Below are 24,816 nucleotides of genomic sequence, written 5' to 3' on the forward strand. Positions count from 1 at the left end.
ATTACTAAGTCTCTGAAAGGGAATATAAGAGCGGACCATGCACGAGTACCACTATTGAAGTAAAAGGAATCATAGAGTGAATAATTAGGGAAGATGAGATAAACAACAGTTTACACAATCAATTATTGGGATTATGTCATATAAAGTAAGCGGAGCTTGACAGACTGTAGGTAGAAATGGACATTATTGAGACTGAAACTGAGACCATGTATATTTGTGAAATAAATGAACTTTTTGGGAAGTTTAAATTGTTTTGTAGATAAGTTTATTCTATTAGTTTGACTATTCATGATGCACTCAGTAGATAAGATAATGGTAGCAGGGGAGATGTATATGAAGTAATGAAATTTTAGATATGGCATACATACACAGCAAGAATATACCCAGCTCCTTGATATGACATGGCCTCAACACTGCCCGCCCACATACACAATATTTAAACTTCTCCCACTCACCATCTGGCAGATTAGAGCAGGGAGATTATACACTAGCTGATATCTAGATTCCTCCTAGAGGGTTACCAGTAGATTCAGTCCGGTGGAATATCTGGCAGCCAGCCTGCGAAAACTGTTTTAGAACTGTATCCTCTAAATGTAAGGAAGATTGGATCTCATTATGATGATCATCATAACCTCAAAAGACATCAGTCTTACTGCACAATGAAAGAGGTAGGGATTGCCTAAGCTTTAGAGGCTAAACATGGGTTTCTCACTTCAAGCCTCCACTAAGTAAAGTGGTGGTATTGTACTTGTTGACGAGACTCATGTATCATCTAGTATTGCCTGGTGACACAAAGGGGCAGCATTCCTCTGTATGGTTTGTATGCTATTAGTAGAGGCACATGATGCAAGAAAGCAAGCTTATACAACATCAGCCAAAAAAAAGAAAAAAAACCCTTCCCATTTCACTGATCCATTAATTCCAAATGTTTGTCTAGTTCTGCCTTGAATTTATTTAAGCTATCAACTTCCACAACAACAGATGGAAGTTTGTTCCAGCAATCAACTACCCGCTGGCTAAAGGCAAACTTCCACACATCTATTCTACAACTGTCTTTCCTCAGTTTGAATCTATGCCCCTCAGCTTTGTAATCTGAGCACGAGGAAGAATCCCATCAGCATTGAGCCTACTCGATCCATTCAAGGCCTTATACACCTCAATCAGATTGCCCGCAGGTGCCTAGTCTCCAGAAGCTGCAATTTGCAGAACTTAAGCCTTTCATCATACGAGCACTCCACTCCCTTTGTTCTTTTCACCAATCTTGTTGCTCTACTCTGTACTCGTTCTAGCAACTCTACATCCTTCCTAAAACGAGGCTTCCAGACCTGTACACAGTACTCAAGGTGTGGCCTGACCATTGCCTTATACAAGGGGATAATCATCTCCTTATCCCCGCTCACAAAATTCCTGTATATCATTGACAAGATCCCATGACTTACTGTTGCAATCTGTCTGCACTGCTCAGAAAACTTCATATCTGACTACACAATTACCCCCAGGTCTCTCATTCTCCACTACCCTGAGTGTAGTGTACCTATATTTTGAGCCCTGCTTACATTGGTTTGCATCTGTGTGGTTACCCCCATTATTATTATTAGTTGTATGGTGCAAGGAAGCCTGAGGCTTATGCTGCACCAACCAAAAAAAAAAATTCCCGAGTTACTCTGAGAGAGAGAGAGAGAGAGAGAGAGAGTCAAAAGTAGAAGGGAATCACCAAGGAAGAGAAAATGATGATATCCTCCAGCTCAGGATCCTAGGTGTGCCAAGCCCATACTCACCAGATGTGAGCCCCTCAGGTTAAATACTGTGTGGAGTGTCTGGACTTGCACAAGGGGGAGGTATACCCAGAGTTACTAACAGATCCACCATCATGAGGGTGCAAGCAGAGGATATAAGTGCTGCAGGACAACTAGATTTCACTGAAATTTGGTCCGCTTTTCTCTCAAGTGTCACCTGACTATCAGTTCCATAAGAATTGTAAACTCCCAAGTTGCAAGCCCTAGCCTGTCATACCTGTCATCTGTGACAAACCTCAGGGACTGATTATATGTAGAGGCTTAGTTGGGTAGCTTTGGAAGTGATACATTATTCTCTACTTCAAATTATGGTTGTAAAGGGTTTTCAGAGATCCTTCTCTACCTTTTGTTACAACAGTTTTGTTTTTAGTTTTGTCCAGACAAGTATAGTTTTGATCAGAAGGTAGATGTTATTGCTATAGAGAGTTAGATAATATTTATGTTTGAATTATTATAACAAAGTAGAGAGGTGACACATGTCATCTGTCACTCCAGTGTTCTTGAAGATATATTTGATGTAGTTCCTGGTGTTGATTACCTGGTCTTGGATCGCAAGTGCGAATTCTTTGGTCTCAGGAAAGAGCCCACTACTTGTAAGCCATGCATTGGATGTAATCTTGAGATCATTGTAGTGTCTGCCCTGGAGTGCCTTCTTCACCCATCTATCTGTCTTTGTTTCATCTGCCTATATGAGTGGAGGCTCCTTGTTGAGGTTGAGAAGTGTGTGCCATTTGTCTGTCTTCCTTATGGCTTGGTAGATTGGGGCTGTGTTTTCCCAGAAGTAATACCTCAGGTTTTTACGTTGCTCAGTGAGGTCTCTCAACCTCCCTCCTTTCCAGGCTATGGTCAGTCTCTCAATGGCTGACTTCAGGTGGTGTTGGCGGCTCTTGGTCATCATTATCCTTGTTGATCTCATAATGTCCTCCGGCTCAGTATTGGTCTAATCTATGATCCTGAAGGAGTATATTACTACTGGAACTGTGTAGGTGTTAATGGCTCTGACCATGTTCCCACCATTCTGCTTTGCATTTAGCAGTCTCTGATGGTATTTCTCATTCACACAGGCTGTGATCTCCTTGTGTTCCAACTGTTGAACCTGTATCATCCAAAGATATTTGTAGGTCTCTCCCTCTATCATGGCTTCAATCTCTTCACTGATCTTCAGCTGGTAGCTTTGGTTGACTGGATTTCCCTCATGCAGTCTATAGGTTTTGCATTTGTATGAGCCAAACTGCATCTTGATGTCACTGCTGAACTTTCGGAGTAGCTGTTGCAGTTGATTCTCAGTTGCTGCATAGAGCTTGATGTCATCCATGTACGGAGAGGGTGAATAGGTTCTTCTTCCTCTCTTCTTTATTATTATTATTATTATTTATTTTATAAAGCATGTATTATGGATGACTCTCAAATCACACTATATTATTACATATTGGAGAATAGTAAAGTAAATCTGTAATGCAAGAATTCAGATATAAAATAAAAATAAAAAAAATATAAACACACATCTAATATATATTCTGAGTAGAAATGTGTGTATTTATAATGCTGAATTTTCTTTCACTTAATAATTTTATAAACTTGAAAGTGGAAGTAACTACAGTCAGTTCTGGTATAACGTGCATTTTAACAATGCAAATTTGTTCCAACGCGACTGATATATTAGGGAACAATGCGAATATAACACAATTTTTGCGTCAGCTCATGCATGATTTCATCTGCAAGTAACAGACAAAATGCAAAATCCGTCACCAAGTTGAACATAGCAACCTGCGCAGCAATACATACAAGTTTACAAATCTTAAAAAATGCCAAACATCAAATGTGTGAGAGCTATATTTCCCATTGGTTATAGACACACTGTTGTCATTCGCTGTATTCACAAGATAACACATGTAGGTCGACTCATGTTTTCAGGAGCTATCATTTTTCTGTTCTAACAGAAATTTCGTGAGACGTGAGCAGAGGAGCACATTTCTGGAGGTCACTACCATAAACCAATAAAAACAATTTGCAGTTCCCAGTTTATTGGGCTTTTCTATTAGTGGTGCATGGGTAGCATAGTGGTAACGTCATCGTCCTCCTCACACTGGTTGGAAAAGGCCCGGGTTTGAATCCCATTGATGATGCGAGGAACTTTAATGGACTTTTTTCGCTCTGTGGCTGAGTTAGTCAGTCTTAGGAGTAGATAGCAAGGTTTTCACCCCTGTTACCTGGGATTTTTCATTTAGCAAAATGGGCAAATCGACCAGAGAACACACAATTCATATGGTTAGTTGAATTAACATTTTGGATGACATAATAAATAGTTTTTTTTTTTTCTCTGTTAGTTCAATCTAATTATAAATAGGTAGTAAACTCAATCCTACTGCATTTGCGATAATACCAATAGCTGAAATTCTGTGGGTTTTTACGTTATTATGGCAAAATGTGTTTCCCCCTCCATGAAATCTTCAATCATATAAAAAACATAAATGAATTTTCAGAATCTTCTCTTCATAAATTCCTTGTGCAATTTGTGCGTCCCGTGTTCATCATTATTGATTGCTTATCTTTTTTACTGTTTTAAATTTTACAATTCAAAAATGAAAATGTCAGTTAACAGAAATATCAATCAAGCAAACTTCATATCTTGTCAAGGTAAAGTGCTGTATTTACTGTAATATTTATTTATTTATTAGAAATTTAAGATGTTTAACCTGTGTTAGAAATTTTATTTGGATTCTAACTTTTTTATTGTTTTACTTAACCAGACTGAAATTTTTTATTGAGTGCTCTGCCCTTTTCCCTATTTTTCCCATAAGCTGTGTTGTTTTTAATGTGCGAAATACCATAGCGTGGAGATTTTTAGGTACACACATACTGCGTTATAGCAGAATTGACTGTACTTGTAATAGTTTCTGTTCATACTTTATGTTCATGATTTTTAGCAGAATTAATAAAAATATTGTTTTGTTAAAAATAAAAGGTTTAAATGTTTTTTATTTTTTTTAATTTTAATTTTTATTAATTTTATTAATTTATTAATTAATTAAAATTAAAAGCTATAGTACAGTGGTTTTCAACCAGGGTGCCGCAACAACATTCCAGGGGTGCCACATAATTTGGTTTTAAGTTACTTAAACTTATTATTTTTTAAATTTATATGTTTATTTCATTATAAAAAGGTGTACCGTATCTTTTTAATTTTTTGTGGTGATCTATAATTGATGTTTACTTAGTACCGCTATATAAAGAATAAAATTATATACTGTATATATGACTCTTGATATTTTAAGGAGTCCTTATGTGCTGTAATGTAATAACTAGATCGTATGTATAGCTTAGCTTAATTTTCAGCACTCACCTCATAGTAATCCGCTTAGCTGGTGGAGGGTTTTATCACATACATAGTGGTTATAGGATTCTAATACTTTACAGGGATTATGGGTTTTAAAATTAAGTTATGGGCTGTAGAAAAATTTTTAAGAAAGGAAAGTGCACCTTCCATGGTTGCCTAATTAAATTAAATTAGGAGAAAAAAAGGAAATATATAAGCTAATAATCGCGCACGAGCGACTTTCGAGTTTCCTTGTCTTCAGTTAGCTATAGTGGAGGGGGGGAAGAGAGCGCGCTTGTCTTATATACGGGTTGGGTTCCCGAAATGTATTTCAGTGCACGTGGAAACTTGATACGTGCTAAATTCCAAATGGGGGAGAAATTGGCGGGAATCTTTTTGTTTAACACGTTGAGTGATGTATGGCGCTTAAACCATAATGAGGGCTTCGTTTTCAAGGATTTTGTAGCTAGAATTTAATTTAATTACTGTGATGGCTGAATCGATGAGTGGGTTGTGATTTTGAGATTGGACGTGTTGTGTTAGTTCTGTACTTGCTGAGTTAGTTTTGAAGCTATTAAAGTGGTAGTATGCACGCGTGTTCGCGATTTTTGATGTCCCGAATTTTGCTGTTGTACTACCTATGTAACATGCTTGGCAATCTGATTGGCATCTGATCAAATATATAATGTTGTTGTAATCTTGTGTCTCGTACTCGTGTGTTGTCTTGTATGAATTGAATTTGGAACTTAATTTGTTATACGATGTGAATATTAATTTTATATCTGTATTTTTAAAAATCTGTTGAAGTCTTCTAGCGTATTGTTGATGATATGGGAGCGCGATAAGGGGTTTTTGTGTCTTATTCTTGTTCACGTGGTTAATAATTTTGTTTGGGTTATTAGTGTTATTATGAACTTTGGTGATGGTTTCTTTTATTAGTTGTGGTGGGTATTTTCTGTCGATGAATTTTTTGGTGAGGTATTGTAATTCTATAGATAGGTCTGTTTGTGTGTGGCTATATTTTACAGCATTGTATATCTGGTTGTATATAACTGCTTTTTTGATGTATAGAGGGTGGTGTGAGTGGTAATGTAAGAATTTACCTGTATGTGTGTTTTTTCTGTATATTTTGGTGCCTAAAGATGTTTATTTTGTATACAGTGAGGTTTAGAAAATTAATTTTATTATCGTTTTCTACTTCGAGGGTGAATTTGAGTCTTTCATGTGTTGTGTTAAAGGTGTTCAGTAAAGTATCGATGGTGGTTCTGTTGCCTATTAAGAGGACGTCATCTGCATACCTCATGTATAGTTTAATTCCTGGGGGAAAGGGTTGGAGAATTTTTTCTTCGATAGATGCGAGGTAGATCTCGGATAAAGGGGCAGAGATACCTCAGATCTGCACGATAGGAAACTCCATTTCACAAAACTATTAGTAAAATACTTTTCCGACAAACTCCACATCACATTCTTAAAGAAATGTCTTATATATGACATAATCCCCAATTTCGCTCGTATCTGCACCAAAAACACTGTTAAAAAATACCCTTTTATCATACACCAAGCCTCCATTGCCATAATTAAAGCCGAATTACGGAAAAGATACAGAGAAAAATATCTCCTTTCAGATCAAATACATACCCTTAAATTCAAACTTAAAAGAGAACTAACCCCCACGACTTGGTACGATTACGTATAACAGAACAACAGAACACGAATTCAAGCAACTTTAAATCAGATTACCCAAAAGCACTCCAAGAAATGGGATACACTCACTAGGAGACACAAAAAACTCCCCACAAACTCAGTTGTTAACATCTCCACACAAACATTTTCCCCTAACGAACTTGCCAGTCTAGAATACGGATTCAATTTCGCCATTAACAGCAACAACTACCCAGTTAAAGACGCCATGATAGAAATACAAACCAAACTTGATAACCACCCAGATAAATATCGAATCATACATGAAACTAACGCTGTTTTTAACTCCGAATTAACCAGTAAACCTAACATTCCCCAACAACAATTAATCCACATACGAGACTTCATAAAAACCCCGAACATTATAATACAAAAGGCAGACAAAGGGGACACCATCGCAATCATGGACAAAAGCACATATACAAAGAAAATGTTACACATCTTGTCAGATTCAACAACATACAGAACTTGCAACACGTTTAATATTAACAAGCTTAAAAATAAACTTGATGGGATCCTAAGAAGACTCAGAGCCAACAAACAAATTAATTTACATACCCTCCAGCAAATAGGCATACGCAATAACATTCTCCCACACATATTTGGAATAGTCAAACTCCATAAACAAGATTACCCTTTAAGGCCCATCGTTTCTTATAAACAGTCCGCCTATGCTAACCTATCCATATTCCTGGTCAAAATCATTTCACCTTTAATGAGATTTTCTCGATTCAGGGTCCACAACACTAAACAAGCACACGAATACATAACTTCCATAACCATATCTGAAAACGATATTCTCGCGTCCTTCGACGTCGTCTCCCTATACACAAACGTACACATCGAATCCATGCTACTGGCCCTTAAAGATCTATTAATCAAAGACGACACATTAACAAAACGTACCGACTTAAACATTAATGATATTTTAGAACTCACATCACTGTTACTTGACGCCAAACAATTTAAATTCCAAAACAACGTCTACGAACAAATTTTCGGCCTTCCCATGGGCCTCGGTATCTCTGCCCCTTTATCCGAGATCTACCTCGCATCTATCGAAGAAAAAATTCTCCAACCCTTTCCCCCAGGAATTAAACTATACATGAGGTATGCAGATGACGTCCTCTTAATAGGCAACAGAACCACCATCGATACTTTACTGAACACCTTTAACACAACACATGAAAGACTCAAATTCACCCTCGAAGTAGAAAACGATAATAAAATTAATTTTCTAAACCTCACTGTATACAAAATAAACACATCTTTAGGCACCAAAATATACAGAAAAAACACACATACAGGTAAATTCTTACATTACCACTCACACCACCCTCTATACATCAAAAAAGCAGTTATATACAACCAGATATACAACGCTGTAAAATATAGCCACATACAAACAGACCTATCTATAGAATTACAATACCTCACCAAAAAATTCATCGACAGAAAATACCCACCACAACTAATAAAAGAAACCATCACCAAAGTTCATAATAACACTAATAACCCAAACAAAATTATTAACCACGTGAACAAGAATAAGACACAAAAACCCCTTATCGCGCTCCCATATCATCAACAATACGCTAGAAGACTTCAACAGATTTTTAAAAATACAGATATAAAATTAATATTCACATCGTATAACAAATTAAGTTCCAAATTCAATTCATACAAGACAACACACGAGTACGAGACACAAGATTACAACAACATTATATATTTGATCAGATGCCAATCAGATTGCCAAGCATGTTACATAGGTAGTACAACAGCAAAATTCGGGACATCAAAAATCGCGAACACGCGTGCATACTACCACTTTAATAGCTTCAAAACTAACTCAGCAAGTACAGAACTAACACAACACGTCCAATCTCAAAATCACAACCCACTCATCGATTCAGCCATCACAGTAATTAAATTAAATTCTAGCTACAAAATCCTTGAAAACGAAGCCCTCATTATGGTTTAAGCGCCATACATCACTCAACGTGTTAAACAAAAAGATTCCCGCCAATTTCTCCCCCATTTGGAATTTAGCACGTATCAAGTTTCCACGTGCACTGAAATACATTTCGGGAACCCAACCCGTATATAAGACAAGCGCGCTCTCTTCCCCCCCTCCACTATAGCTAACTGAAGACAAGGAAACTCGAAAGTCGCTCGTGCGCGATTATTAGCTTATATATTTCCTTTTTTTCTCCTAATTTAATTTAATTAGGCAACCATGGAAGGTGCACTTTCCTTTCTTAAAAATTTTTCTACAGCCCATAACTTAATTTTAAAACCCATAATCCCTGTAAAGTATTAGAATCCTATAACCACTATGTATGTGATAAAACCCTCCACCAGCTAAGCGGATTACTATGAGGTGAGTGCTGAAAATTAAGCTAAGCTATACATACGATCTAGATACTGTATATATATAATTTATATTATGAAATGTAATTTTTGTAATTATATTGTAATAAATATCATATAACATATATTTTTTAATATTCTGTATATATATATACACACACACAGAGAATCGGATCTAACAGGCAGAAAATTGAATAGGGGCGCCACAAAATAAAATAAATTACTTAGGAGTGCGGTTATTAAAAAAAGGTTGAAAACCCACTTAGTACTGTGGTTGACTTGAAGGTTGAGAAGACAAAAGATACTCATTTATGTTAGATTCGGGGAATGATTTAGAGAGGTCTCTATGGATTGGAGAAGTGCAAATGTATCCCCAGTTTACAAAGAGGAATCAAAGGGTGACATGAGTAATTACAGACCTGTTAGTTTAACTTCTGTTCTAGGGAAATCAATGGACTCACTCAGGACCGGATTTATATAAGGTTAACAAGCTACAGCTTTAGGATTTCACATTAAAAGGGGCCTCGCTCCATCTTAAAAAACCCATTTTTTTAATATTGTCTCAGGTGAACGGTAAGAGAGAAGGATTCATACATGTTATAGCTTAGGGCCACAACAAGTTTAAATCTGGCCCTAGAGTCACTGGTAAAAGAAGCAATACAGGATCATCTAGACAATAGTGCAGTAGTTCAGACACAGCAAGGGGTTGTTATAAGGTGAACAAGCTACAGCTTTAGGATCTCACATTAAAAGGGTCCTCGCTCCATCTTAAAAAACACTTTTTTTAATATTGTTTCAGGTGAACAGTAAGAGAGAAGGATTCATGCATGTTATAGCTTAGGGCCACAACAAGTTTAAATCCGACCCTGGAGTCACTGGTAAAAGAAGCAATACAGGATCAGCTAGACAAGAGTGCAGTAGTTCAGACACAGCAGGGGGTTATTAAAGGGAAATCTTGCTTGATCGATTTGATTGGATACTATGATGTGGTCACAAAGGAACTGAATGCAAAAAATAATTTTGATATCATATACTTAGATTCCAGGAAAGCTTTTGATACTGTTCCACATAAAAGGCTGTTGCACAAATTAGAGCAGTGTGGCATTAAGGGCAGGTTGATGCAATGGATAGAGGGATGGATGAGTGGAAAAAGACAGAGAGTGGTAATCAATGGACACTGCTCATCGTGGATTAATGTTATTAGTGGAGTCCACCAGGGTTCAGTGTTGGGACTATTTTTGTTTTCTATATTTATCAATGATATTGATGAAGGTATAACAGGCTTAATGTCCACGTTTGCAGATGATACAAAGGTGTTGGCAGGGTTGTTAATGACAGTAATAACAGTACTCTGCTGCAACAGGATCTGGAAAAGTTGGGCAGATGGGCTGAGAGGTGCAACTGAAGTTTAACATTGAAAAATACTAAGTACAGTCAGTCCTCGTATAACACATGTTTATACTACATGAATTCGATCATACACAATTTATAAATAGGGGAAAATATCGTATATAACATGAACCGAATTCGCTTATGCATGATTCGACTTTGTGTTTACAAGAAATGGCAGTCGAACGCAGAATCACCCCAACTGAACGCAACACGATAGGAATGAAAAGAAGATTCTGAAAATGTATTTATGTTTTTTATATCAGTGAAGAGGAAACACATTTCACCATAATAACATAAAAACCCACACAATTCCAGCTATCAGTATTATTGCAAATGCAATTAGATCGAGTTTACTACCAAGTTTATAACAGATTCCACTAGCAGGAAGGCAACTGGAAATTGTTTTTATTGTTTTATGGTAGTAACCCCCTGAAATGTGCTTTAGTAAAATGTGAGCTAGTGAGGTGTTCATAGCGTGTCTCTGCCTTTACGGTGTTGTTTATTCGGTTGCTACACGTGCACAGCTTTGTTTATGTGTATCAAGCATGCCTCCTCATTTTGTAATTGTGCTTTTATTCTTTAAAAATGAGTAAAATACTTAAAAGGTGTGAAAAGGAAGTGTCCTGGTGAAGACACTACAGATTCAGAGAGAGATAAAGAAAAGCAATATTGATAAACAGAGGCAGACTGGGTCAAAAATCCTTTCCCGGGAAAATTTGTAGTGGCCTCATACTAGCGTTTATGGCCAAAATCACACCGGCCTCCGACCCACCGTGTTTTCCCTGGTAAGGCTTATGGCCAATCCGCCTCTGTCGATAGAGAAAAAATATGAAATTGTGAAACGCTTTGAGCGAAATGAAAGACCGTGTGATATTGCACGATCTACAGGCCTAAATAAGGCAATGCCGAGAATTACAAAGAATGCAGAGAAAATAAAAACACTTTTATAGCAGGAACAACTCAAAGTGTACTTAAAATCCATTAGATTAAGACACAAAGAATTGGAAGAGATGGAACGGCTGTCATCTGTTTGGATAGAAAATCAAACAAAAAACAAGTTTGTTTACGATAGAAGCAAAAGCAGTAGCAATATTTTATTACGTAATAGTCGTAAAAAATACATAAGTATTTTATTACAGTAATTTATTGTGTTTGGTAATGGTTTGGTTACAAATGTGTGTTCAATCTTGGGTGGTCGGCACATAACCCTATTTTTCCCATAGGGCCTGTTGTTTATATTGCATGATTTTGCATTGCACGAGGGTTTCTAGGAACACAACTATCATGCTATACGAGGATTGACTATACTGTTGCAGTATAGTCAGTCCTGTTGCAGTACTTTGCAGTAATCCCAGAGTAATGTACCAACTGTGTGGTACTACACTCAGGGTAGTGGAGAATGAAAATTATCTGGGGATAATTGTGCAGTCAGATGTAAGGTTTTCAGAGCAGTGCAGACAGGCTGCCAGAGCAGCTCACAGTGTCATGTTAATGATATACAGGAACCTTGCTAGCAGGGATAAGGAGGTGGTTATCCCATTGTATAAGGCAATGGTCAGGTCACACCTTGAGTACTGCATACAGGTCAGGAGGCCTCATTTTAGGAAGAATGTAGAGCTGCTTGAATGGGTACAGAGAAGGGCAATAAGATTGGTGAAGGGAACAAAGGGGTGCTCTTACCAGTAAAGACTTAAGTTTTGCAAATTACAGTGTCTGGAGACTAGGCACCTGCGAGGAGATCTGATCGAGGTGTATAAGGCTTTGAATGGTTTGAGCAAGCTCAATACTGATGGAATTCTTCCTCTTGCTTAGATTATGCACTTGAGGAGACATAAATTCAAATCGAGGAAAGACAGTTGCAGAAATAGATGTGTGGAAATGTGCCTTTAGCCAGCAAATGGTTGATTGCTAGACCAAACTTCCATCTGCTGTTGTGGAATTTGATAGCTTAAATAAATTCACAGAAGAACTGAACAAACTTGGAGCAAATGGATAGGTGAAATGGAAAGTTTTTTATTATATTATTTATTGCATTTTTATTTTGGCTGATGCTGTATAAGTTTGCTTTCTTGCATCATATGCCACTACTAATTGTAGACTGTAGACAGTTTCTGTAGACTGTAATTTTCAAGAAATATGTAGTAAGTAAGGTTGTCTCAAAGAACAGAAGTGGAATGAATAAATTAAGAGGAAAGTAGTTCTTTAATGGAAGCTGACTGATTGAGGCATGTGTTTAGACTGTTTTGGTAGAGCATAGTGGAATTACAGATGCCCAGTGAGAAGAAAAGTGTACCTGAAAGTATATATAGGTTGGGAATGTAGCAGAAACTAAACATATGCGAAATAGAGTGGAGAAAGAGAAAATTCGTAAGAGATGGGTCATTGATTAACCTGATTGCTTCTTTTGAATCAAGTCTGGTAACTCGAGAGTTAATGACCACTCTTATACCACGTGAATATTAAGATAGTTTATTTAGCTACTAACTAAATCCCTATACATTAAGTTAATGTTTCGGGAAATTTTCCGGAACCTATCCCTCGGTTCATCAAAAAATCACTGCAATTGATTAGAAACCTCATGCAATTTCTGCAATTCCTTGTGCAATCTCAATTGATTAGAAACCTCATGCAATATTCTGCAATTGATTAGAAACTTCATGCAATATTCTGCGATTGATTAGAAACCTCATGTATAAATAAGCTATTGATGGCACCTCTTGCCAGAATGCACAGTTGGAATTGAGAGACATTCAGGAGGCAGGCAACAGGTAAGAAATTCTGGTTAACTTTAATTTAATTTAATCTATTTTGTTTTATTTACTTTTGTACTTATATTACTCAAATTGTATAAAACAGGTAAAACTAATAATATAATATGTATTAAAGATAAAGTATAAATTGTAATTATCAATTGTTTTGTATTTGTTATATTAATATTAACATAATCATTTGGTTTGTTGTTTTTTTTCTTTCTTTCCTTAAAAGCAGCCTATTTATGGTCTCAGGATGAGTTCCAGCAAGGTTTCTGAAATGTTATCTTGATGTATAGGGATTTAGCTAGTAGCTGAATAAACTATCTTAATATTCAGGTGGTATGTATAAGAGTGGTCATTATAGAAAGACTGGAGTTCGTGGAAAACCACTGCATAACATCCTTCTCCAACTGTATTAAACTTGAGAGTTGTTTTTAAGATGATATCCAATATGTGGAAATCTCTTCCATGTTAGAGTGAAATTTGAGATTTTTACAGAATCAGTAGCTTTTTAGACAAAAAAGTAACTATAAGAGTGAAAAGAAAAGCCTAGTTTGTTTGGTGCAGAGGAAGTAACCCACGTGATGTGCTTATGCGAAGAGATATTAGAGGTCAGGGTAACCCCCAGTAAAGATATGTGATCTTGACTAGAAATCACTGTATCATCAAAGGTGAGCATTGGAGTGGTAGGCACTTTATTTCAAGAAATGAGACAGGACTGACTTTTTGAAGGATTGAAGTTAGCTAAGTTACACATTGTTGTTTCCATGATATGTAAATGGTTTATTGATTCATTTTGTCCAACACACATTACACATTTACATATTGTAAAAGGTAGTATTATTAATCACACCAGCAAAGCTTTTAGCAATTTTCATTGTCTCATGCAATGTTCTTGCCACTTTATAAGTTGCTATTTCTTGTGATTATTATTATTATTATTATTATTATTAGCTATATGGTGCAAGGAAGCCTGAGGCTTATGCTGCACCCCCAAAAAAAAAAAAAAAAAAAAAATTTCCCCAGTTACCCTAAGAGAGAGAGAGAGAGAAAGAGAAAAGTAAAAGGGAATCACCAAGAAAGAGAAGAATGATGATGATGTTGAGTTAAGCAAACAGTCATTGTGAGTGTCTAGTATTATACCTCACCCATTGAAGGAGGTCAGCCAGTTGTGCTGCTGGAAACTGCAGCTCTGCATTTTATTGTATGGGAAGTGTTTCACTGTAACCTTCCATTGGTTTGTGATTAATTGTAGAACACTGCATTAGCTGAGTGGAAATAGTCCACCCTCCATCAATCTATCCTGTATCAGGGGTACTAGCTTCCTCCTGACATTCATGATCATATCCCTTTCAAAATTCATAAAATTGCACTTATCCATGATTGATGCACAGCATTTCACTGTAATACTAATGTACAACTGTATGTTAGTCAGATATACTTACTTCTGAATTGGCCATTACACATTTGTATGTTGTGAACAGGATAATATTTAAATCTTCTATTCAGTTAAATAGTTCAGTGTATTTAAATATTGACATAGTAATATATTTTGTGTTACTTCTGCAATTATTTACTATTGTAGAATGTGATATAAAATATATTGATAAATTAGTAAGAGTGATTATTCTATCAAATGGCACACATATTTTTACCTTCAGGCTATAGCTCTTTTAACAACTGAGGATGCTACAGATGAGGTCGTTTATTATTGCATTTTGTTTCTTATATCAGGTGTTGTTTCTGGCCTGTCATCTTTTTTTCAAGTAAGTACCTATGTTATTTATTAATATACAAGGGCTATTCAAAAAAGAATGATCATAAATTTAAAAAATAGTGATGATAAAAATCTTGCAAATATTTCTGATTTACTAACATACAGAACTGTTCATATTAGGAAGCCTTATCTGTGCTTCCCTATAACAGAGCAAGATGATAGTTTAAACAATTTTTAAATATGGTCACTAGTTAATAACAAAGGCTGATGGTCCATATGTTCAAGCGTCTGCAATAACTGGTTAACACATCTTCATTAATACTGTTGCTGCTGTACTGTATGAATATCACCATACTTATTTGAAGAGTCTTACTGTAATAATACTGATATTATTATTTAAACATGAATCATACTAGTGCATATTGCATTCCAAAATTGCAAAAACCAGAAAAAAAAAGTACCTTTGAGATCTATTCTGGAGACGAAGAAAGTGGTCACTGATGACTTCTTGGCAAAGATTATAATAGCAGACAAAACGTAACTACATAATTACAACCTGAACAGCAAAAAAAGCAAAGCACAATGGAAAAGTCTCCTCTAATGCTAAAGAAAGCAAAGATGGTGCCATCTGCTGGAAAAGTTATGATCATAATTTTACGTACAGTATTGGCCAGAAATATATTTCTGTGCTTTAAACCCTGAAGAATATATCCATTGGAAATGTCCCAGTTTCCATACTGGTGGTTGGACCTCCCATCACGACAACATTTGCCCTTACATTGCTCTAGTTATTACCGGGTTCTTAAGGCAGATTCACACCAACATGATAGCAATCACAACATAGAAACTAGAGCTGGGTGATTCACACTTATGGCAATTATTGTCAGCAGTTTATGATCAGTGTTGATCCAATCAATTATCAGTAGTTAATTAGTAGTGCAATTGCTGCATGCTCTATTCATTTGCAAGATTGCATGTGTAAAAATGGAAAGTTTTACAGAGAAATTAACTGAGTGTGTGTCAAGAATTGTCCAATTTTATATGATTTATCAAACTGTCCTTCACATCTTGTCCTTCCTTTTAATATTTTAATATGTTAGGAACACAGTTAGGTGAAGATAGTAAGTAAACAAACATCTAATTTCATAAAAATAAATAAACTCATTAATTAACATTAAATCTCACAGTTAAACTTTTCATTAACAAACTTTTTAATTTTGTTTATTATATTTCGGTGTTAAAATAATTTACAAAGTTTTGACGAATTTTAAAAACTTAATTTGTTGATCTTCTTCCATTATTATTCGATGTAGTAAAGGCTCTTATTTGCAACTGTGGAGGTTCCAAGAATGCTAAAAACTGATCATAATTTTTTCAATCTTAAGGAATTGTGGAGAACACAAGCTGCTTTAACCACTTTGTCAATTTTGGTCTCCAGTGGTCTGAAAAAAATTCTCCACTTCTGAGATAAATGCCAAAGGCATTCTTGACAACATGTCTATTTGAACAACACACACACACACACCTATTATATTTTTTTTCTGCTGATCTCATTTTGCTGTTCTGTGTGGAAACACTTGCATCAAGTATGATTTCAGTGTGGGACCTTCATCTCCTATTAATACAAAAGGAGTTTATTCTGTTTGGTTTGGTAAATGTTTCCATGATGGGATATCAAATTCTCCTCTTCCAAATTTTTTCTCCACTTCAAAGATAATCCATAACCTCTTACATCAATACAAAAGAATTTATAATTGGGATCAATAATAGCAAGTAAAACTATAGAAAACTTTTTCAAATATGAAAAATATGTCAGTTCACTATTTCTCAGACATTTCATTGTTACGTGTTTTCCATCTATGCTATCTAAGCAATTCAGAAATTTCCATCTACCTCTGAAACCATGTTTGTTCAGCATCTGTCCATATCTGCTTTGTGGGTTTGGGCATATATATATATACACGCTATATATATATATATATATATATACGCTGAATATGTATATAGGTTGCATTTTTTTCGAAATAACTTTACAAACATACTTAATGATTTTGCTCAGAGTTTAAAATCCGACTCCATAGTTGTTGCCAGTTGTTACTTAACTATTACTAGTAACTGAAAAATCTGTAAAAAAATGGAAAGTATATAATTAAGAAAAATAAAAGTAAAAATTATACAAATTTTTAATTATTACTTAATTGTATATTTTACTTCAAGCTCTACATTTTTTAAGTATACTTTTTAATTTTTTGGGTAATGTCTTAAAACATAAATGGAAAAATTTGAGAGATCACTATGCAAGACATTTAAAAGCTTACAAACAAGAGCAGGTCAAGCAGCAAAAAATTTTGAACAATTATAAGACACGAATACCTCCATCTATTTGGCCTTAGGCCAAATAGATGAAGGGGCTCAGATCTTTTTTGAAATTTGCAAAAACTGCTTCCAATGATAAGTATGATGTCGATGCACCACCTTCAAATTTGGATGACAGAAATAAAATTTCAGACCACATGGAAACTGAAGAAAACTGAATGGAGAACACTTAGTTATTGAATTACATGAAAATTTAACATTTCATTAACAAACTTTTTAATTTTGTTTATTATATTTCAGTGTTAAAATAATTTACAAAGTTTTGACAAAAAACTTTGCCAATCGTCAAAGTTCCCAGGAGAAAGAAGGCCAGCAAAGAAGGTACACAAGATAAACAGTCCTCCATTGATAAAGTGTTAGCATTAGTAGAGGCATATGATGCAAGAAAGCAAGCTTATACAGCTCATCAGCCAAAAAAAAAAAAAAAAAAAAATTCTCATTTCACTCATCCATTCGCTCCCAATATTTGTCTAGTTTTGCCTTGAATTTATTTCAGCTGTCAACTTCTACAACAACAGATGGAAGTTTGTTCGAGCAATCAACCATCTGCTGGCTAAAAGCAAATTTCTGCATATCTATTCTACAACTGTCTTTCTTCAATTTGAATTTATGTCCCCTAAGGCGATTAATCTGGGCAAGAGCAAGAATCCCATCACCATTGAGCATGCTCAAACCATTCAAGGCCTTATACACCTCAATCAAATCACCTCTCAGGTGCCTAATCTCGAGACACTGTAATTTGCAAAACTTAAGCCTTTTTTCGTAAGAGCAACCCTTTGTTCCATTCACTAATCTTGTTGCCCTTCTCGGTACTCATTCCAGGAGCTCTACATCCTTCCTAAAATGTTCTCTCCATACCTGTATACAATACTCAAGGTGTGGCCTGACCATTGCCTTATACAAGGGGATAATCACATCCTTTTCCCTGCTAGAAAAATTCCTGTATAGGCACCATGAACTACCCTTGAAGACCATCTGCACTGCTCAGAAAACTTCATATCTGACTGCACAATTACCCTCATGTCCTTTTCATTCTCTACCACACTCAGTGTAGTACCACACATTTGATACATTACTCTGGGGTTACTGCTACCCATATGAGCATTAGCATTAGTAGAGGCATTTGATGTAAGAAAGCAAGCTTATGCAGCATCAGCCAAAAAAAAAAAAAAAAAAGAAACCACTTCCACTTCACCCCTCTGTTCGTTCAAAATACCTGTCCAGCTGAGCCTTAAACTTATTTAGGCTATCAACTTCCACGACAAGGGATGTAAGTCTGTTCTACCAACCAACCACCCGCTGGCTAAAGGCAAATTTCCGCACGTCTATCCTACATCTGTCTTTCCTCAATTTCAGTTTATGCCCTCTCAGGTGATTATTCTGAGCGAGAGGAAGAATCCCATCAGCATTGAGCATGCTCAAACCATTCAAGGCTTTATACACCTTTATCAGATCACCTCGCTGGTGCCTAGTCTCCAGACATTGTAATTTGCAAAACTTAAGCCTTTCTTCGTAAGAGCACCCCTTTGTTCCATTCACTAATCTTGTTGCCCTTCTCTGTACTCATTCCAGCAGCTCTACATCCTTCTTGAAATGAGGCCTCCAGACCTGTATACAGTACACTAGGTGTGGCCTGACCATTGCCTTATACAACGGAATAATCACCTTATCCCTGCTAGAAAAATTCCTATATATCATTGACAATACACCATGAGCTACTCTTGCAGCCCGTCTGCACTGCTCAGAGAACTTCATATCTGCCTGCACAACCACCCCCAGTTCCCTTTCATTCTCTACCACTATCAGTGTAGTACCACAGAGTTGATACGTTGCTCTGGGGTTGCTGTTTCCCATGTGTAGTACTTTACATTTGTCAATGTTAAACTTCATTTGTCACCTCTCAGCCCATCTGCTCAACCTTTCCAGATCCTGTTGCAGCAGCATAGTAGTAGTAGTAGTAGTAGTGGCATGTGATGCAAGAAAGCAAATGTATGAGCTTATGCAGCATCAGCCAAAAAAAAAAAAAAAATCACACCATTCCCTCCAAATGCCTGTCCAGTTCCTCCTGAAATTTATTCAACCTATCAACTTCCACAATGACAGATGGAAGTTTGTTCCAGCAATTAACCATCCGCTGGCTAAAGGCAAATTTCCGCACATCTATTCTACATCTGTCTTTTCTTAATTTGAATTTATGCCCCCTTAGGTTCGTAATCTGAACAAGTGGAAGGATCCCATCAGAATTCAGCGTGCTCAACCCATTCAAGGCCTTATATACCTCAATCAGATCACCGCGCAGGTGCCTAGTCTCCAGCCGCTGCAATTTGCAGAAATTAAGCCTCTCTTGGTAAGAGGATCCCTTCATTCCCCTCACCAATCTTGTTGCCCTTCTCTGTACACGCTCAAGTAAATCTACATCCTTCCTAAAATGAGGTCTCCAGACCTGTACGCAGTACTCAAGGCGTGGCCTGACCATTGCCTTATACAGAGGGATAATCACCTCCTTTTCCCTGCTAGCAAAATTCCTATTTATCATTGACAAAACCCCATGACCTGCCCTGGCAGCCTGTATACATTGCTCAGAGAACTTCATATCTGACTGCACAATTACTCCCAGGTCTTTTTCATTTTCTACCACCTTAAGTGTAGTACCACACAGTTGGTACGTTTCTCTGGGGTTACTTCTACCCATATGCAGTACTTTGCATTTGTCAAGGTTAAACTTCAGTTGCCACTTCTTAGCACTAATAACATTAGTCCAAGAACAGCAGCACCCATTGATTACCACCCTCTGTCTTCTCCCACTTAACCATCCTTTTATCCATTGTAGCTACTTACCCTTAATACCATTCTGCTCCAATTTGTACAATAGTCTTCCATGCGCAACAGTGTCAAAAGCTTTCCTGAAATCCAAATATATGATATCAAAATTATTTTTTGCATCCAGTTCCTTTGTAACCACATCATAATATCCTATCAAATTTCTCAGACAAGACTTTCCCTTAACAAACCCATGCTGTGTCTGAATTATTGCTGCAGTCTTGTCTAGATGAACCTGCAATGCATCTTTAACCAGTGACTCCATTATTTTACCCGGAACAGAAGTTAAACTAACTGGTCTGTAATTACTCGTGTCACCCTTCGATCTCCCTTTGTGAATTGGGGATACATTTGCACATCTCCAGTCCGTGGGAACCTCCCCTGAGTCCAAGGATGCTCTCATGATTATGGCTAAGGGTTTGCTTAGTGTCAGTAGTGTCCTTGACAACCCTGCCTACCTTTGTATCGTCTGCAAACTTCGACATTAACCTTGATATACCATCATCAATATCATTTATGAATACAGAAAACAATAATGGACCCAACATTGAGCCCTGAGGGACTCCAATAATAACATTAGTCCACGACGAGCAGTGTCCATTGATTACCACTCTCTGTCTTCCCCCCCTCAGCCACCCCTTTATCCACAGCAGCAATTTGCCTCCAATGTCACACTTCTCCAATTTGTGCAGCAGTCTTCCATGTGCAACAGTATCAAAAGCCTTTCTAAGATCCAAGTATATAGTATCAAAGTTATTCCCTGAATCCAGTTCCTTTGTGACTGCATCATAGTATCCAATCAAATTGGTCAGGCAAGACCTCCCCTTAACAAAACCATGCTGTGTCCGAGCTATAACGGAAGTCTTGTCTAAATGATCCTGCAGTTCTTCTTTAACCAGTGCCTCCATTAATTTTCCTGGAACAGAAGTTAAACTCAGAGATCTATAATTACTTGTGTCAGCCTTTGATCGTCCTTTGTGAATTGGGGTCACATTTGCACATCTCCAGTCTGTGGGTACCTCCCCTGAGTCCAAGGAAGCTATCAAAATTATGGCTAAGGGTTTGCTTACTTCCTCTGCTGCCTCCTTTAATATAACTGGATAGATCCCATCCACCCCGGGTGCCTTTCTTGTGTTTATCTTCAACAATTTCTTCTCCACTTTACTCTCAGTTATTACAAGATTCTCTAGCTTACTAGGCGCCTCTGTAGCCAGGTGGGAAGGAGCAGCAGTGCGTAGCACACGCTTCTTGATTAGACCGGGGTTCGAGCCCGTCACCACCAAATACGGAGGATGCGGAAAGGTTAAGGAATGACCACCGCATATCCTGGAGCAATATGCCCTTAGTTGCTAATGCTCCTAAAAACCAAAACAACAACAACAACAACAACAACATCTAGCTTACTGCTAAAGTTGAATACACCTCTGGCTTTCTCCTCGCTAAATAACTCCTCATGTGTGAATGTCGATGCAAAATATTCATTTAGTTTGTTAGCTACCTGAGCAGGATCATCAACAGTTGACCCATCGATATCAAGTGGACCAATCTGATTCATCCCCTTCCTTCTAGAGTTTACATAAGTAAAGAACTCTTTGCTGTTTTTCTTTGCATCCCTTGCCAAAGATTTCTCGTAATCTGCCTTCGCCTGCCTAACCTGCTTTGTAACTTGGTTCCAAATCAACTTGTATCTATCATAGGCTTCTGTGTCATGTGTTAATTTGTATGTATCCCATGCATGTTTCTTCTCTGCCATATGCCTCATCAGTTCATCTGACATCCATTTAGGCCTAAACCTTGAACAATATTTCTTAGTTGGTATGTAAAGCCTAGTAGCTTCCAAGATACGTTCTTTGAATGCTTCCCATTTTGCATTTGCTGTTGGTAACATCTTCAGTTGGTCCCACTGTATAGAATTTAAATACTGTCTCAGTCCATCGTAGTTGCCTTTATGAAAGCAATAACCCTTCCCTTTACCCCTAATGGTAGTTGCCTCTTTGAGTAAATCCCACTTCAGCACACTATGATCACTGCCACCTAGTGGTTCATTTATCTGCAGATTCTTAATGCATGAAGAATCACTGCTGATAATCAAATCAAGAGTATTCCTCCCTCTAGTTGCCTCCTGAACATGCTGATGTAGAAAACAATCATCCAATAAATCCACAAAAGCCTTGCTAGTGTGTGAGTGACCAGCCCCCAAATTCCAGTCAGTATCTGGGAAATTAAAATCTCCCATTATAAGACTCTCTGATTTACTGGCCCACTCTATTTCCCTGTACAGTTTCTTATTATACTCATCAAAGTCATTAGGCCTATAGCACACTCCTACTCTCAATTTTGATCTCCCAATGCTTATGTCACACCAAACTGACTCGACACTGCACTGTCCAGTGATGTCCACTGGCTTCACTTCCTTGGATTTTATGTATTTCTTAACTAATAGCATAACCTTTCCTCCCTTCCTATCCAGTCTATCCTTTCTGTAGACGTCGTATTCCTCAAATTCCAGTTCTGCATTCCTTATATCTGTGTGACACCACGTCTCTGATATCCCAACAATATCTGCCTTTGATGTTTTGAGCAATACCTCAAATTCATCAAATTTATTTACTAAACTCCTATCATTGGTGTACACGCAAGTATACATGCACCTGTTTCTATTCTTAGCTACCCTAACACAACCCATGTGTTTACTTGTACTGCAATGACTCCCAGCAGTCTCTGAAATATCCTGCATCTTGTTTTTCAGGCTTCTGCTCATTCTAATAGAAGCAGTGCAAGAATCTTTTTCACCTCTGCCAGTGGCTACTGTCAATCTATTGGTCTTTGTCTTCCCCCAAGCTAGCAATTTTCCGACCCACCTAACACTGCCTCGATAGCATCAGCAAATATTCTTGCACCCTTTCTATTTAAGTGTATCCCATCCCTGTAGAAGCAATCTTTCCTGTTAACAAGTACAGTCCAGGCTTAAAAAAAATTTTACCCCTTGAGCCTTGCACAATCTTTCCAGGGCCAAATTGATCGACAAGGCTCTCATCATATACTCCCTCCTATCGTATCTGGCAGAATTGCAGACACTTTCAAATTCAACCCTATTTCACGGCTTTTTTTCAACAGTGACCTGTACTTTTAAGCAATTCTGCCGGTCTCCTACTTTTGAGATCATTAGTGCCAACGTGTACAACTATATCACCTTTTGTGCCCTTAAAAGATGATATCTGCTCTACAATGTCATCAACCTTTGCCACTGGCAGACATATGCAATACTTTACATTTGTTAATATTAAACTTCAGCTGCCACTTCTCAACCCATATGCTCAACTTTTCTAGATCCTTTTGCTTTTGTCATTAGTGGCAGTATGCTACTGCAAACTGTCATTACTAGCATACTGTCATTAGTGGCGTTAACAACCGTGCCAACCTTCGTATCGTTTGCAAACTTAGATATTAAGCCTGATATTTTGTCATCAATATCATTAATAAATATAGAAAACAACAACGGACCCAACACTGAATCCTGGGGGACTCCACTAATAACATTAGTCCACAATGAGCAGTGTCCATTGATTACCACTCTCTGTCTTCTCCCACTCAACCATCCCTTTATCTATAACATCAATTTGCCTCCAATGCCACATTGCTCCAATTTTTGCAGCAGTCTTCCATGTGCAACAGAATCAAAAGCCTTCCTAAGATATGGTGTAAATATGATATGATATATATGATGTAAGATATGATGTATATGATGTAAAAATTATTCTTTGCATCCAGTTCCTTTGTGACCACATCATAGTATTCAATCAAAATGGTCAGACAAGACTTTCCCTTAACAAACCCATGCTGTGTCTGAACTATAACTGAAGACTTCTTTAGATGATCCTACAGTGCTTCTTTAACCGGTGCCTCCATTAATTTCTCTAAAACAGAAGTTATACTAGCAGGTCTGTAATTACTTATGTCACCGTTTGATCCTCCTTTATGAATTGGGGTCACATTTGCACATCTGCAGTCCTCCTTTAAGTTATATTAAATTATATTAAAGTTTAATATAACTTTAATATAAGTTTAATATAACTGGATAAATCCCATCCACCCCAGGTGCCTTTCTTATGTTTATCTTCAACTATTTCTCCTGTACTTTGCTCTGAGTTATTACAAAATCATTTAGCTCACTGCCAGAGTTTAACACACCTCTGCCATCCCCCCCCCCCCAAATAACTGCTTATGTGTAAATGTAGATGCAAAATACTCATTCAGTTTGTTAGCTACCTGAGCAGGACCATCACCAGTTGAACCATTGATATCAAGTGGACCAATCTGATTCATCCCTTTCCTTCTAGAGTTTACATTAGTAAAGAACTCTTTGCTGTTTTTCTTTGCATCCTTTGCCAAAGACTTCTTGTAATCTGCTTTTGCCTGCCTTAATCTCCTTTGTGACTTGAATTCAGACCAGCTTATATTTACCATAAGCTTCTGTGTCACCTGTTAATTTATATGTATCCCATGCATTTTTCTTATCTGCCATATGTCTCATTAGTTCATCTGACATCCATTTAGGCCTAAATCTTGAAC

The 24,816-nt window shown here is 37.1% G+C and overlaps 1 protein-coding gene across 1 annotated transcript in view; it reads left to right on the plus strand.

The window, feature by feature from the left end:
- LOC150090694 (ATP-dependent translocase ABCB1-like) overlaps nt 1-24,816 on the plus strand; it is a 382,558-nt gene that overhangs the window by 210,602 nt on the left and 147,140 nt on the right. The window contains exon 15 of the mRNA XM_090369148.1: nt 14,993-15,097. Within this exon, the coding sequence (XP_090225274.1) occupies nt 14,993-15,097 (105 nt within the window). The remainder of the gene's footprint in view (nt 1-14,992; nt 15,098-24,816) is intronic.

The sequence above is a fragment of the Mastigoproctus giganteus genome, chromosome 1 (assembly GCF_048544385.1).
Source record: "Mastigoproctus giganteus isolate SK-2022 chromosome 1, ASM4854438v1, whole genome shotgun sequence".
NCBI lineage: Eukaryota > Metazoa > Arthropoda > Arachnida > Uropygi > Thelyphonidae > Mastigoproctus > Mastigoproctus giganteus.